The sequence below is a fragment of the Pseudophryne corroboree genome, chromosome 1 (genome assembly GCF_028390025.1).
Source record: "Pseudophryne corroboree isolate aPseCor3 chromosome 1, aPseCor3.hap2, whole genome shotgun sequence".
NCBI classification, from domain to species: Eukaryota; Metazoa; Chordata; class Amphibia; order Anura; family Myobatrachidae; genus Pseudophryne; species Pseudophryne corroboree.
In genome coordinates, this window is record NC_086444.1 from 295,425,845 (window position 1) to 295,441,960 (window position 16,116).

A 16,116-nucleotide genomic window follows, 5' to 3' on the forward strand; every position below is an offset into this window, starting at 1 on the left:
TGTTCAAACAGCCACAGTTTCCAAATTAAACCTGCATCATATCTGCAGCGACAATTGTGCTGTCATTGACACACAATGTGACAGGAAAGATTGGCACAGGCCAGAAACAATTGTTTGTTTGTTATTCAATCGTTAAAAGACACATTTGTAAATTCTGTACCTGATAACATGCAGCAGATAGGACAGAATGCATAGCAAGCTATGTTAAATCACTGTATAAATATCTGTGATAGTCATTGTATGTATTTTTGTTTGATTCATAGTAATCCTGGCAACCTGTATACAGAATGGTGCAAGACTCCAAAAAGACTCCAATTTACAAGGGAAAAGGTCTTCATTAACCCTTTCATCGCTGCTATCCAGCAAAATCTACATAGCATCCCTAAAGACTGATATATGGACAAATCCTCAAGGAGTTTTCCAGTTTCACAAGAAAGGGGAAGGTTTTCATTAACCCTTTCATCACAAGTAATCATTACTTGTCTTTCAAACTACATGTACACTCCCACAACAGTGTACAGCACATCTCATCACTGTGATTATACAGAACTGTCTCATCCCTTCATATACCTTAATCACATATATGTAAACATTTGTCTGAGATATATTTTATATCATTGCATATATACCTTGTAAATATTTTATGTTTTTTTTATATATTACACAATAGATACTACCTATGCTTCCTTCGTAAAAGCTTCAAAAGTAATTAAATATCTAATACAGGATGGTATACCACGTTATAACAAATTGGGCCGAGATTATTAAGTGGGATGAATAATTCTCTTAATAAAGACTGTCACAAGTCTAAGATAATTATTTGTAGCATAACAGGGTCACTGTATATGCACATGGCTGCATATAAAATAATATTGGATGGAATTAGATATATTTAAAGCCATTCCTAAATGATATTTAATATCTGTTTGAAGCAAAATTATATTCATTTATTGTATTGATAGGATGTTACTATATACACATCAAAAGCATTTTAAATAATTATTAGTCAAAATATAGGTAGGATAGAAAACGCCTTTATATGGGTTAAACTGGTATAAGTTTATGTAAGATTGAGATGTATAAATAGGTACAAGGTAGAATAAGGAGATTTAAGACTGCATGGTAATTTATTCAGTGAGGAAATACAGAACAGAGTAGGTGTACTACTCACAGCCATTTGTGGTACTATTGCCCGAAGACAATTAAGACCTACTATTAACAAGCAAGGAAAGAAAGAAAGAAAGAAAAAAAAAAAAAGACTGTTTCATATATGCCTGTTCTATTCAAAATCACAACCTGTTTGTGCAAAAGCAATATGGACACTGGTCACAACTGCGGCATTGGATAAACGCAAAGGAAACAGAACTGCTAAAGACTGTATAAAGACTATTACTATTACTGAGGGTCGTCACAAGTACTGAATGTTCAAGACACAGCACTCGACGTACACAGCCCTCTGCCTCAAACAGCGAAATGGCAAGCAAAGGAGCAGCTGCTACGAAGAATTCTACTTCTAGTAATGGTGCAAATGTTGCAAACGCAAGGCCATAATGCAAACGCAAGGCATCTCCAATTGCAAGCAAACCACGCAGATGACAGTCTTATCCCAGTAAATTGCTACATACAAGAACAGCAAAAATGTCCAAACGTACTGATCCAGATACAGAAAAAAGGTCTACAATTGGGCTATGGTATTCCAAATGTCTGTAGAAATTAGTTTTCCTCATGAATACTGAATAAAAACCTCAGTTTTGTCTGCTTTAGTTAAAAAGTAGAATAAGGTTAGGTAAGCTAAGAATTTTTAGAGATTTTTAAAATCATAATGGTTATTATTATTACACTTATGGTATATATTATGGTTACAACGAAAGTTATGTTTGAAGGAATATTTTGAAATGTATTTGGAAGCAATTACGCTAGTTTAATGTGTGGCCAATCAAAAGAATTTCTCATGGCCACAAGGGGGCGACTGTTGCCTTATAGGTAATTGTCTGCACTTAGTATAATATTAGGGCAATGGATATTGTCTGAATCAAAATATAATTCATTATAAATAGGCGATGTTACCATAGTGGACAGTATACTGGATATATATAGTAAGGAATAGATATGAAATAAGTTTGAATGTATGAGGTAATGTTTAGCTGATTTAAGAGATTAGGTTTGTGTATGTGTTTATATAGATATACTGTATATTTGTGTTTTACAGCAAGATGGTAAAAAATAGTGTAGGGAACAGGTTTATTCTGCTCTAGTCATAAATAAGGCCAGAGAGGTTACAGTAAGATCAAGAGTCATTGTAGAGAAAAGGTATTAGGCCATAAATGATAATAGGTATGTGACAGAGCTCTGTTGGTCATTGGAATTCACAGGTGTGCTTACAGTAGATCAGAATCTACTGGTTTGTCTATTGTCCAGTGAAGGTTAAAAGCTAGGGAGTATAAATTAACTACTATGAAAAGAGATCACATCCATTGATAAAACATTGTGTAACCGACCCCAGGAAAACTTGTCAATACAACAGAACTTTGGATGAAAAGACATTCCAGATTTTACAATACTATACTTGCTTAAGGCAGTGTGGACACCACACTTTTATGACACCATGCCTCCGTGAACAGGACACGACAGCCCAGTTCAATGTTTGTTTTATTACACCTTGGAATCTGACAAACCTATAATTACCTATTCCATTGGAAACTATGAGAATATGATAGTTTGAATTGGTAAAATATGAGATAAAAGGACCAGACTTGTAGTTAGGAGTTAGAAGGAAGAGGGAGAGGGAGAAGAAGAAGGAGAAGGAAGGAAGTCAGTCAGGAGGAGAAGTCATGGAGAACATGCAGAAGGAATGATTCTTGGGATGGCAATCTTTAACTTGCAAGTATAAATATGATAATAATTGAAACTGTTTGTGAAACTTATGTCATGTTGTTTTATGTTATGTAACGAAGGAAACATAGCATAGCTTAATATAATTATAATTAGTATATATATCACTACTGTGTATATCTTATTCTGTACGATTTGATCTGCCTGTAAATAAAGAATCATATAAAAAGAGCGGTAATATTCAAGCTTGAACTCTCTTTAAGGAATCTTAACTTAATAACTTCATAAGTCATATGTATAAGGACTGCATATATGTATCAGCCAATTAGTTTGTAAGCCTGACATAATATATTTGCAGATATATATGATAAATGCATATTAATTGAAATATATCCATATATTAAATACCATATATGATATATTAAATATTAATATTCATAAATATGATTCCATAAAGCAATACCATTCACAGCATAGGGAGAGGCGGCACAGAGATGAGCTCATCTCCCAGCGCCGGCTCCGCCTCCCGTCGCTATGGCAACCGAACCCGGCATTTTGCCGGGTCGGTAAGCCAGCTGTTAGGGTCCAGTGCCGTGTCCCACCCGGGAAGGACCCGTTTCCAATTCCCAGGTGGGATCCGGCATTGGAGATGTGAAAGGGATATTAGGGGTCAATCCAATTGTCCTATGGGGTTGCAAACAAAATTGTGCGAGTCCCAGCTGCTGTAAAGTGCAGCTGTCGCCGCCCTAACTGCCGGAGGCGATAACATTGCCTGCAATTGGATTCACTCCATACATTTGAAATTCTAAAATATACTGTAAGCACTTCCTTGCAATGCTAATTAATGACGTGGGCATTTAAAGCTTTACCATAATTCTTATTTTAAGTATTAAACACCTAAAAATATTGTGCTGGTTTTTAATCTGCTGTTTCAGATGTAGTAGTAGTAGTAGTAGTAGTAGTCTGTCCTAAAATGCAGATTGCAGCTGCCGTGAACTCTGCAGTATTCTCATTCATCTGTATCAGAGGTGAGAAACAGGTCTTAACCTGCGGCTTTAGCTCTCTGCTGACTTGATTATTATGCAGCCGGGTTCAGTGTCCCATTACCTCCTCTGCACAACACAGGGATGTGACGCAGCACTTCCAACAGTGTTTGTGTATTCTGTGCAACCCTACTTCCTCTCTGGGCAACAACTGTGCTTTTAGTAATTTTAGATGTGGGGGATTTTTGCGGGGCAACTAAGTGTGTTTCGGCGTACGTGGGGGATATGCAGCCTTGTGTGGACATGTTAAAGCAGCAAGGGGTAATAAGGCTTATGGAGCAATTTTGTTGCAAATGGTATCTCTGAGAGGTATATGGTGGCATTTTGGGAGCAAGTGAGGGGCATTTATATTTGTGCGTGGGTCTTAAAAAAATAAAATAAAAAAAAATTATATATATATATATATATATATATATATAGATATATATATAGATAGATATAGATATATATATATAGATATATAGATATAATTTTTTTTTTATTTTTTTTTTAATCATTCAGTGTGAGCCCTTTTTAACATTTGGAGGACCCCACATGCGTCTCTTCAAATGTATCTGCTTGTCGATCACTGATGCATTCATTGTATTTTCAGACTCCTTTGCTATTTGATAAATAAATTTGTGCTGTCCAAGACACAATTTTCAGCAGGTTAGCTACAGGACTGCCTCTTGCAGTACACCAATCTGATATTTGTTACTGGAAGCCGACTGTTTGTCAGCTGTATCAGTAGTCCGCCGGTCACACATACCTAACCCATTGATAGCAGTATTCATTCACTGGGAATCAATTATATGTGTTATATGAATGTTGCATTAACGTGACTTCTGTTTCAGCCTTCAAATTGGGTACTTCAATATGATAGGAAAAATAGAAACAAAGTGGTAACACTCGGTTAAAGAAGTGTTGTGTCATTGTAGCTTGCAGGATGTTGGGCAAGCAGCAACAGTGATTTCTAAAGTTTTCTACCCATACTGAAAAGAGAGCTGTTATAACAAATGTAATATAAATAAAATTGTTTACAGTCTTGCAACTTACGGCTTTTCCTAGTAAGTAGTCTTAGGGGGTGATTCAATGTTTTTAGTCCACAAATGGTTTTTTGATTATTTTCGATTGGGGCGATATGCAGATGTATGTTCAGACGCTCATTGTTTTTCACACTTGTCGCACCCAAAAACACCAGGTTTAGCCACGCAAAGCTGCTAACCCATGTAAAGTATTGGGTGTGAACAGCTGGACTTTGCACACACTTTTGGTCACCTCCTTGAATGGGGCGAGCAGAAATAATGGGCGTCTGATGTATGCATGCCCAATTGGAGCAACAATTTAATTGCTCCATTGGGAGCAGGGCACCAAAAAACAATTGTATTCTCCCCCTTAATATCTTGTCGCATACAGTCTATTTCAGCACAAGATGAAAAACTTTCCAAAACAATGTTTTTGCCCCTGGCTGAAAGAATGGTTGAAAAAATGGTGAAAGAGGACAAGATTGAAGCAGAAGCTGAGGTAAAACCTTTGTCATTTTCTGCAGATATGTATTCTGGCATATGTTTCTATTACAGAGTGTACATGTAATGTCCTATCCGATGTCCTGATGCAGACACAAAAATATTTTCCTAATTTTCTCACTTAAGTTGAAGAGTATTATGAGGGACCTCATTAAGGCAATTTCTTATTAGGCTTTCATGAGATTCTAGGTGTTAAGTTCAACTCATTAAAGCCAGGTTGTTTCACCTGTTCCTTATGTATAAAATAATTCAATCTCCCTTAGTTTATGGTGCGTACACAGGGTGCCTTTTCGGCTTATGACCGATATCGGCTAGAAACTGCCTGGAGGCATGAGCCTCCGATCTAGCCAATGTCGACCTTGCCCGCACAGTCTATATTTCTCTGACGTCCTAGTGGATGCTGGGTACTCCGTAAGGACCATGGGGAATAGACTGGCTCCGCAGGAGACTGGGCACTTCTTTAAAGAAAAGATTAGGTACTACATCTGGTGTGCACTGGCTCCTCCCTCTATGCCCCTCCTCCAGACCTCAGTTAGAATCTGTGCCTGGCCTGAGCTGGATGCACTTAGTGGGCTCTCCTGAGTTCACTATAAAGAAAAGTATTTGTTAGGTTTTTTATTTTCAGTGAGATCTGCTGGCAACAGACTCACTGCTACGTGGGACTTAGGGGAGAGAAGCAAACCTACCTGCTTGCAGCTAGCTTCTGCTTCTAAGGCTACTGGACACCATTAGCTCCAGAGGGATCGAACACAGGGCCCGACCTCTATCGTCCGTTCCCAGAGCCGCGCCGCCGTCCCCCTTGCAGAGCCAGAAGACGGAAGAAACCGGAGAAAATCGGCGGCTGAAGACTCCGGTCTTCAATAAGGTAGCGCACAGCACTGCAGCTGTGCGCCATTGCTCCCACAGCACACCACACGCTCCGGTCACTGGTGGGTGCAGGGCGCTGGGGGGGGGCGCCCTGGGCTGCAATTAGTATACCTTTTGGCGCACAAAAGCACATAATACAGTGTATAACACTGTATATGTGCAAAAACCCCCGCCATTAACGTTATAAAAAGCGGGAGAAGCCCGCCGCTGAAGGGGCGGGGCTATCTTCCTCAGCACAGCCAGCGCCATTTTCTCTTCACAGCTCCGCTGGAAGGACGCTCCCCAGGCTCTCCCCTGCAGTATACACTACAGAAAGGGTAAAAAAGAGAGGGGGGGCACATAAATTTAGGCGCAAATTGTGATATAAGCAGCTATAGGGGGAAAATTCACTTTGTGTATAGTGTATATCCCTCTGTTATATAGCGCTCTGGTGTGTGCTGGCATACTCTCTCTCTGTCTCCCCAAAGGACTTTGTGGGGTCCTGTCCTCAGTCAGAGCATTCCCTGTGTGTGTGCGCGGTGTGTCGGTACGGCTGTGTCGACATATTTGATGAGGACGCTTACGTGGAGGCGGAGCAGGTGCCGATAAGTGTGATGTCGCCCCCTGCGGGGCCGACACCTGAGTGGATGGATATGTGGAAGGTATTAACCGACAGTGTCAACTCCTTGCATAAAAGGTTCGATGACGCAGCTTTGGGACAGCCGGCATCTCAGCACGCGCCTGCCCAGGCATCTCAGAGGCCGTCAGGGGCTCAAAAACGCCCGCTACCTCAGATGGCAGATGTCGACATGGAGTCTGACTCCAGTGTCGACGAGGATGAGACAAATGTACAATCCACTAGGGCCATCCGATGCATGATTACGGCAATGAAAAATGTGTTGCGCATTTCTAACATTAACCCGGTTACCGCAAAAAAGGGTATTATGTTTGGGGAGAAAAAGCAGCCAGTGACTTTTCCCCCATCTGATGAGTTAAATTAATTGTGTGAAGAAGCGTGGAGTTCCCCAGATAAGAAACTAGTAATTTCTAAGCGGTTACTAATGGCGTACCCTTTCCCGCCAACGGATAGGTTACGCTGGGAGACATCCCCTAAGGTGGACAAGGCGCTCACACGCTTATCAAAAAAGGTGGCACTGCCTTCTCAGGATACGGCCGCCTTAAAGGAGCTTGCAGATAGAAAGCAGGAGGCTATCCTGAAGTCTGTGTATACACACTCAGGTACTATACTGAGACCTGCTATTGCTTCAGCATGGATGTGTAGTGCTGCAGCAGCGTGGTCTGATTCCCTGTCTGATAACATTGATTCCCTTGACAGGGACACTATATTGCTAACCATAGAGCATATTAAAGACGTCGTCTTCTATATGAGAGATGCACAGAGGGACATTTGCCGGCTGGCATCTAGAATTAATGCAATGTCCATTTCTGCCCGGAGAGTATTATGGACTCGGCAGTGGACAGGTGATGCTGATTCTAAAAGGCACATGGAAATTTTGCCTTATACGGGAGAGGAATTGTTTGGGAACGGTCTTTCGGACCTCGTATCCACAGCAACAGCTGGGAAGTCGACTTTTTTACCTCAAGTTCCCTCACAGCCTAAGAAAGCACCGTATTATCAAGTACAGTCCTTTCGGCCTCAGAAAGGCAAGCGGGTTAGAGGCGCGTCCTTTCTGCCCAGAGGCAGGGGTAGAGGGAAAAAGCTGCACCATACAGCCAGTTCCCAGGAACAAAAATCCTCCCCTGCTTCCACTAAGTCCACCGCATGACGCTGGGGCTCCACATGTGGAGCCAGGTGCGGTGGGGGCCCGTCTCCGGAACTTCAGCGACCAGTGGGTTCGCTCACAGGTGGATCTCTGGGTTCTACAAGTGGTATCTCAGGGATACAAGCTGGAGTTCGAGACGTCTCCCCCTCGCCGTTACCTCAAATCAGCCTTGCCAGCTACTCCCCAGGACAGGGAGGTAGTACTGGCAGCAATTCACAAGCTGTACCTCCAGCAGGTGATAATCAAAGTTCCCCTCCTTCAACAGGGATGGGGTTACTATTCCACAATGTTTGTGGTACCGAAACCAGACTGTTCGGTGAGACCCATTCTAAATTTGAAATCCTTGAACACTTATATAAGGAAGTTCAAGTTCAAAATGGAATCGCTCAGGGCGGTTATTGCAAGCCTGGACGAGGGGGATTACATGGTATCACTGGACATCAAGGATGCTTACCTACATGTCCCCATTTACCCACCTCACCAGGTGTACCTCCGTTTTGTGGTACAGGACTGCCGTTACCAATTCCAGACGTTGCCGTTTGGTCTGTCCACGGCACCGAGGGTATTTACCAAAGTAATGGCCGAAATGATGATACTCCTTCGAAAGAAGGGAGTTATAATTATCCCGTACTTGGACGATCTCCTTATAAAGGCGAGGTCCATGGAGCAGTTGTTGGTCGGAGTAGCACTATCTCAGGAAGTGCTACAACAGCACGGCTGGATTCTGAATATCCCAAAGTCGCAGCTGGTTCCTACGACGCGTCTGCTGTTCCTGGGTATGATTCTGGACACAGAACAGAAGAAGGTGTTTCTCCCGGAGGAGAAGGCCAAGGAGTTGTCATCTCTGGGCAGAGACCTCCTGAAACCAAAACAGGTGTCGGTGCATCACTGCACGCGAGTCCTGGGAAAGATGGTAGCTTCTTACGAAGCAATTACCTTCGGCAGGTTCCATGCATGGATCTTTCAGTGGGATCTGTTAGACAAGTGGTCCGGATCGCATCTTCAGATGCATCGGCTGATCACCCTGTCCCCGAGGGCCAGGGTGTCTCTGCTGTGGTGGCTGCAGAGTGCTCATCTTCTCGAGGGCCGCAGATTCGGCATACAGGACTGGGTCCTGGTGACCACGGATGCAAGCCTCCGAGGTTGGGGGGCAGTCACTCAGGGAAGAAACTTCCAAGGACAATGGTCGAGTCAGGAGGCTTCCCTACACATAAATATTCTGGAACTAAGGGCCATTTACAATGCCCTAAGTCAGGCAAAACCCCTGCTTCAAAACCAGCCGGTGCTGATTCAGTCAGACAACATCACGGCGGTCGCCCATGTAAACCGACAGGGCGGCACAAGAAGCAGGATGGCGATGGCAGAAGCCACAAGGATTCTCCGATGGGCGGAAAATCACGTGATAGCACTGTCGGCAGTGTTCATTCCGGGAGTTGACCACTGGGAAGCAGACTTCCTCAGCAGGCACGACCTCCACCCGGGAGAGTGGGGACTTCATCCAGAAGTCTTCCAGCTGATTGTAAATCGTTGGGAAAGGCCACAGGTGGACATGATGGCGTCCCGCCTCAACAAAAAGCTAAAAAGATATTGCGCCAGGTCAAGGGACCCTCAGGCGATAGCTGTGGACGCTCTAGTGACACCGTTGGTGTACCAGTCGGTTTATGTGTTCCCTCCTCTTCCTCTCATACCAAAGGTACTGAGGATAATAAGAAAGAGAGGAGTAAGAACTATACTCATCGTTCCGGATTGGCCAAGAAGGACTTGGTACCCGGAACTACAAGAAATGATCTCAGAGGACCCTTGGCCTCTGCCGCTCCGACAGGACCTGCTACAGCAGGGGCCCTGTCTGTTCCAAGACTTACCGCGGCTGCGTTTGACGGCATGGCGGTTGAACGCCGGATCCTGATGGAGAAGGGCATTCCGGTTGAAGTCATTCCTACGCTGATAAAAGCTAGGAAGGATGTGACAGCAAAACATTATCACCGCATATGGCGAAAATATGTTGCTTGGTGTGAGGCTATGAAGGCCCCAACAGAAGAATTTCAGCTGGGTCGATTTCTGCACTTCCTACAGTCAGGAGTGACTATGGGCCTAAAATTGGGATCCATTAAAGTCCAGATTTCGGCCCTGTCTATTTTCTTTAAAAAAGAACTGGCTTCACTGCCTGAGGTTCAGACGTTTGTTAAGGGAGTGCTGCATATTCAGCCCCCTTTTGTGCCTCCAGTGGCACCTTGGGATCTCAACGTTGTGTTGGATTTCCTAAAATCACATTGGTTTGAGCCACTTCAGACCGTGGAGTTGAAATATCTCACGTGGAAAGTGGTCATGCTTTTGGCCTTGGCTTCGGCTAGGCGTGTGTCAGAATTGGCGGCTTTGTCATGTAAAAGCCCCTATCTGATCTTCCATATGGACAGGGCAGAATTGAGGACCCCAATTTCTCCCTAAGGTGGTATCAGCGTTTCATTTGAACCAACCTATTGTGGTGCCTGCAGCTACTCGGGACTTGGAGGGTCCAAGTTGCTGGATTTAGTCCGGGCCCTGAAAATCTATGTTTCCAGGACGGCTAGAATCAGAAAAACTGACTCGCTGTTTATCCTGCATGCACCCAACAAGCTGGGTGCTCCTGCTTCTAAGCAGACTATTGCTCGATGGATCTGTAGCACGATTCAACTTGCACATTCTGCGGCTGGACTGCCGCATCCTAAATCGGTCAAAGCCCATTCCACGAGGAAGGTGGGCTCTTCTTGGGCGGCTGCCCGAGGGGTCTCGGCTTTACAACTTTGCCGAGCTGCTACCTGGTCGGGATCAAACACGTTTGCAAAATTCTACAAGTTTGATACCCTGGCTGAGGAGGACCTTGAGTTTGCTCATTCGGTGCTGCAGAGACATCCGCACTCTCCCGCCCGTTTGGGAGCTTTGGTATAATCCCCATGGTCCTTACGGAGTACCCAGCATCCACTAGGACATCAGAGAAAATAAGATTTTACTCACCGGTAAATCTATTACTCGTAGTCCGTAGTGGATGCTGGGAGCCCGTCCCAAGTGCGGAATTCTGCAATACTTGTATATAGTTATTGCTTAACTATAGGGTTTTTTGTTATGACCAATCAGTTTAATGAGGCTCAGTTGTTGTTCATACTGTTAACTGGGTATAGTTATCACGAGTTGTACGGTGTGATTGGTGTGGCTGGTATGAGTCTTACCCTGGATTCCAAATCCTTTCCTTGTAATGTCAGCTCTTCCGGGCACAGTTTCCCTTACTGAGGTCTGGAGGAGGGGCATAGAGGGAGGAGCCAGTGCACACCAGATGTAGTACCTAATCTTTTCTTTAAAGAAGTGCCCAGTCTCCTGCGGAGCCCGTCTATTCCCCATGGTCCTTACGGAGTACCCAGCATCCACTACGGACTACGAGAAATAGATTTACCGGTGAGTAAAATCTTTTTTTTTTTTTACAATGCTGATCCCGTGCAAGTTCCCATTGGCATCGCAGGAGCATACATATGGTGCGATTTTGACTTGTAACTTTTCTTAAGATTTTAACTGTAGAGTCAAAATCGTGAAGACAAATTGGACCGTGTACGTGGCTTTAGTTGGTACAGCGTATTTTATGGATTTACCAATCTGTTGTTGCTTCCCTGATTTAATAGCATGGTCTATAGAAGCTGCCCTTGTGCAGCCAATTACATGGGCAAGGGGAGTAATAGCAACATCTAAGTGTGTATGGTGGCTACTAATACTCCTTTTTCACTAACCTGTAAATCCCTGGTTATTGCGCAGCAAGCCAGGATTCCTGCCCAGGCAGGGTTTTACCTGGGAAGATCCCAGGTGAGCTGCAGTGTAATGGTGTTACCTGGGTCATCCGACCCGGGACCTGTTTACAGGATGGGGAGAACCGCTCTCCCGGCGCAAGGAGATGATATCTCTTAAGTACTGGCACTGCACCCGTTTGCAATGTGAATAGTACCAATCCGGGTAAAACTGTGGATTGGCGCCATGGTGGAAATGGGGTTGTCCCGGGTCTGATCTGGTTTGGAACGGTGTTCCAAATCTCAGGTCAGACCCAGGACTTCAGTGGAAAAGAGGTATTAGTCATCTCATTGCATTTTCTGTAAATGAATTCTCTTTAATGGGGGTTTCATCTTTATATACAACATTTGGGTGGTAGGTGCTATATACTATGGGCTACTGGTTGCCTTTTGTTTTCAGGACTTTAGAACATTTCTCTGACGTCCTAGTGGATGCTGGGAACTCCGTAAGGACCATGGGAAATAGCGGCTCCGCAGGAGACTGGGCACAACTAAGAAAGATTTAGGGAAATGGGTTCTCTGCGCACTGAGGTGTTAGTCTGAGGCGGGGTGTGCTGCTGGTAATGAGGGGTGTCCCGCCCCCCCTTAAATGGTAAGTATACAGATGTGGATAAATCCACAGGGAACCAGCGCTCAAACCCTATTTGTAGTGGTGAATGATATGGTTATAAAGTGAAACTAAAATCAATAATGAAAAAGCAGGTAATATACTTAGGGTTGTTTATTCTAAGATGCTGAGATACTTTCTTTCCCAACAGGTATAAATTCGGTTTAAAAGTCAATCAGTGATTGGGGCACGCTCCTGGTTTGAGCTTAAATTCTGAAGTGCAAGGTTCAATTGAAAGAACAAATGCTGTAATCTTTGTAAAGTCGAAAAAAAGAAAAAGAAAAATGCCGCAAAAAAATAATAATGATATGTACTAAAGTCCAAACGGTTTACAAGTCTATACAGACTGCGGCGTCCCGCTAATCTGTGCTCTGAAGTGAAGGATTCTCTTGTGAAGTGATGAACAGTTGACAGCGGTAGTGTATGCTTTGGTTAGAGTGGAGAATAAGGACCCTGGACTGGCGCTATTCCTCCTGCAGCACGTCCCACAGTAGAGCGCCCGAATCAGGCCCGCTCTGTGGGGCCGCTGACCTGGGGTGTGCGCCTGTCACAGAGGCGAAGTGGACACGGCCGGAGCTCTCCGAGCGGCTGGCCGCGCCTCTCCTCCTCCTACAGGGACTTAACTTCTCCCTTCCCCTCCGCCTTCCACTCTCCGCTGTCTCGGGCTTCTTCCGTCGCCTGGCAACCGGTTGCTTCCGGAACTCCGGATCACGTGACCGGATGGTTTGCGGAAAGGATTAGCAGTACTGTCCTTCTTTGTTTTCTTCTTTGAATTCACTACAAAGAAGGACAGTACTGCTAATCCTTTCCGCAAACCATCCGGTCACGTGATCCGGAGTTCCGGAAGCAACCGGTTGCCAGGCGACGGAAGAAGCCCGAGACAGCGGAGAGTGGAAGGCGGAGGGGAAGGGAGAAGGTAAGTCCCTGTAGGAGGAGGAGAGGCGCGGCCAGCCGCTCGGAGAGCTCCGGCCGTGTCCACTTCGCCTCTGTGACAGGCGCACACCCCAGGTCAGCGGCCCCACAGAGCGGGCCTGATTCGGGCGCTCTACTGTGGGACGTGCTGCAGGAGGAATAGCGCCAGTCCAGGGTCCTTATTCTCCACTCTAACCAAAGCATACACTACCGCTGCCAACTGTTCATCACTTCACAAGAGAATCCTTCACTTCAGAGCACAGATTAGCGGGACGCCGCAGTCTGTATAGACTTGTAAACCGTTTGGACTTTAGTACATATCATTATTATTTTTTTGTGGCATTTTTCTTTCTTTTTTTCTTTTTCTTTTTTTCGACTTTACAAAGATTACAGCATTTGTTCTTTCAATTGAACCTTGCACTTCAGAATTTAAGCTCAAACCAGGAGCGTGCCCCAATCACTGATTGACTTTTAAACCGAATTTATACCTGTTGGGAAAGAAAGTATCTCAGCATCTTAGAATAAACAACCCTAAGTATATTACCTGCTTTTTCATTATTGATTTTAGTTTCACTTTATAACCGTATCATTCACCACTACAAATAGGGTTTGAGCGCTGGTTCCCTGTGGATTTATCCACATCTGTATACTTAAGAAAGATTTAGGACTACCTGGTGTGCACTGGCTCCTCCCTCTATGCCCCTCCTCCAGACCTCAGTTAGAATTTTGTGCCCGGCCGAGCTGGTTGCACACTAGGGGCTCTCCTGAGCTCTTAGAAAGAAAGTATATTTAGGTTTTTTATTTTCAGTGAGATCTGCTGGCAACAGACTCACTGCTTCGAGGGACTGAGGGGAGAAGAAGCGAACCTACCTGCTTGCAGCTAGCTTGGGCTTCTTAGGCTACTGGACACCATTAGCTCCAGAGGGATCGAACACAGGCCCAGCCTCGGTCGTCCGGTCCCGGAGCCACGCCGCCGTCCCCCTTGCAGAGCCAGAAGCAAGAAGAACGTCCAGAAAATCGGCGGCTGAAGACTCCGGTCTTCATTAAGGTAGCGCACAGCACTGCAGCTGTGCGCCATTGCTCCCCATGCACACCACACACTCCGGTCACTGATGGGTGCAGGGCGCTGGGGGGGGGGGGGGCGCACTGGGCTGCAATATAAATACCTTAACTTGGCAAAACAACACATAATATAGTCAGTAAGACTATATATGTGTAAAATCCCCTGCCATAAATATCCTGAAAAAAGCGGGAGAAGTCCGCCGTGAAGGGGGCGGGGCTATCTCAGCACACTGGCGCCATTTCCTCTCACAGCTCCGCTGGAAGGACGCTCCCCAGGCTCTCCCCTGCAGTTTCCAGGCTCCATAGGGTAAAAAAGAGAGGGGGGGCACTAAATTTAGGCGCAAATTGTGTATTATAGCAGCTATAGGGGAAAAATCACTGTGTGTAGTGTGTATCCCTGTATTATATAGCGCTCTGGTGTGTGCTGGCATACTCTCTCTCTGTCTCCCCAAAGGACTTTGTGGGGTCCTGTCCTCAGTCAGAGCATTCCCTGTGTGTGTGCGGTGTGTCGGTACGGCTGTGTCGACATGTTTGATGAGGAGGCTTATGTGGAGGCGGAGCAGGTGCCGGTAAATGTGATGTCACCCCCTGTGGGGTCGACACCTGAATGGATGGACATGTGGAAAGAATTACGCGACAGTGTCAACTCCTTACATAAAAGGTTTGACGACATAGCAGATGTGGGACAGCCGGCTGCTCAGCCCGTGCCTGCCCAGGCGTCTCAAAAGCCATCAGGGGCTCTAAAACGCCCACTACCTCAGATGGCAGACACAGATGTCGACACGGATACTGACTCCAGTGTCGACGACGATGAGACTAGTGTACATTCCAATAGAGCCATTCGTTATATGATTACGGCAATGAAAAATGTGTTGCACATTTCTGATATTACCCCAGGTACCACAAAAAAGGGTATTATGTTTGGGGAGAAAAAGCTACCAGTGGTTTTTCCCCCATCTGATGAATTAAATGAAGTGTGTGAAGAAGCGTGGGCTTCCCCCGATAAGAAACTGGTAATTTCTAAAAAGTTACTAATGGCGTACCCTTTCCCGCCAGAGGACAGGTCACGTTGGGAGACATCCCCTAGGGTGGATAAAGCGCTCACACGTCTGTCAAAAAAGGTGGCACTACCGTCTCCGGACACGGCCGCCCTAAAGGAGCCTGCGGATAGAAAGCAGGAGGCTATCCTGAAGTCTGTATATACACACTCAGGAATTATACTAAGACCGGCTATTGCTTCAGCATGGATGTGCAGTGCTGCAGCTGCGTGGTCAGATTCCCTGTCGGAAAACATTGATACCCTAGACAGGGACACTATATTGCTAACCGTAGAGCATATTAAAGACGCTGTCTTATACATGAGATGCACAGAGGGATGTTTGCCGGCTGGCATCTAAAATTAACGCAATGTCCATTTCTGCCAGGAGAGGATTGTGGACTCGGCAGTGGACAGAAGATGCAGATTCTAAAAGGCACATGGAAGTTTTGCCTTACAAGGGTGAGGAGTTGTTCGGGGATGGTCTCTTGGACCTCGTTTCCACAGCGACAGCTGGGAAGTCAGCATTTTTACCCCATGTTCCCTCACAGCCAAAGAAAGCACCGTATTATCAGGTACAGTCCTTTCGGACCCAGAAAGGCAAGCGGGTTAGAGGCGCGTCCTTTCTGCCCAGAGGCAGAGGTAGAGGGAAAAAGCTGCAACATACAGCCAGTTCCCAGGAA

General features: G+C 45.2%; 1 protein-coding gene across 2 annotated transcripts in view; it reads left to right on the forward strand.

Annotated features, from left to right (window-relative positions):
* NAA25 (N-alpha-acetyltransferase 25, NatB auxiliary subunit) overlaps window positions 1-16,116 on the forward strand; it is a 335,868-nt gene that overhangs the window by 94,569 nt on the left and 225,183 nt on the right. For both annotated transcript variants that reach the window (XM_063964363.1, XM_063964364.1), the window contains exon 6: window positions 5,271-5,378. In XM_063964363.1, coding sequence (XP_063820433.1) covers window positions 5,271-5,378 — 108 coding nt within the window. The remainder of the gene's footprint in view (window positions 1-5,270; window positions 5,379-16,116) is intronic.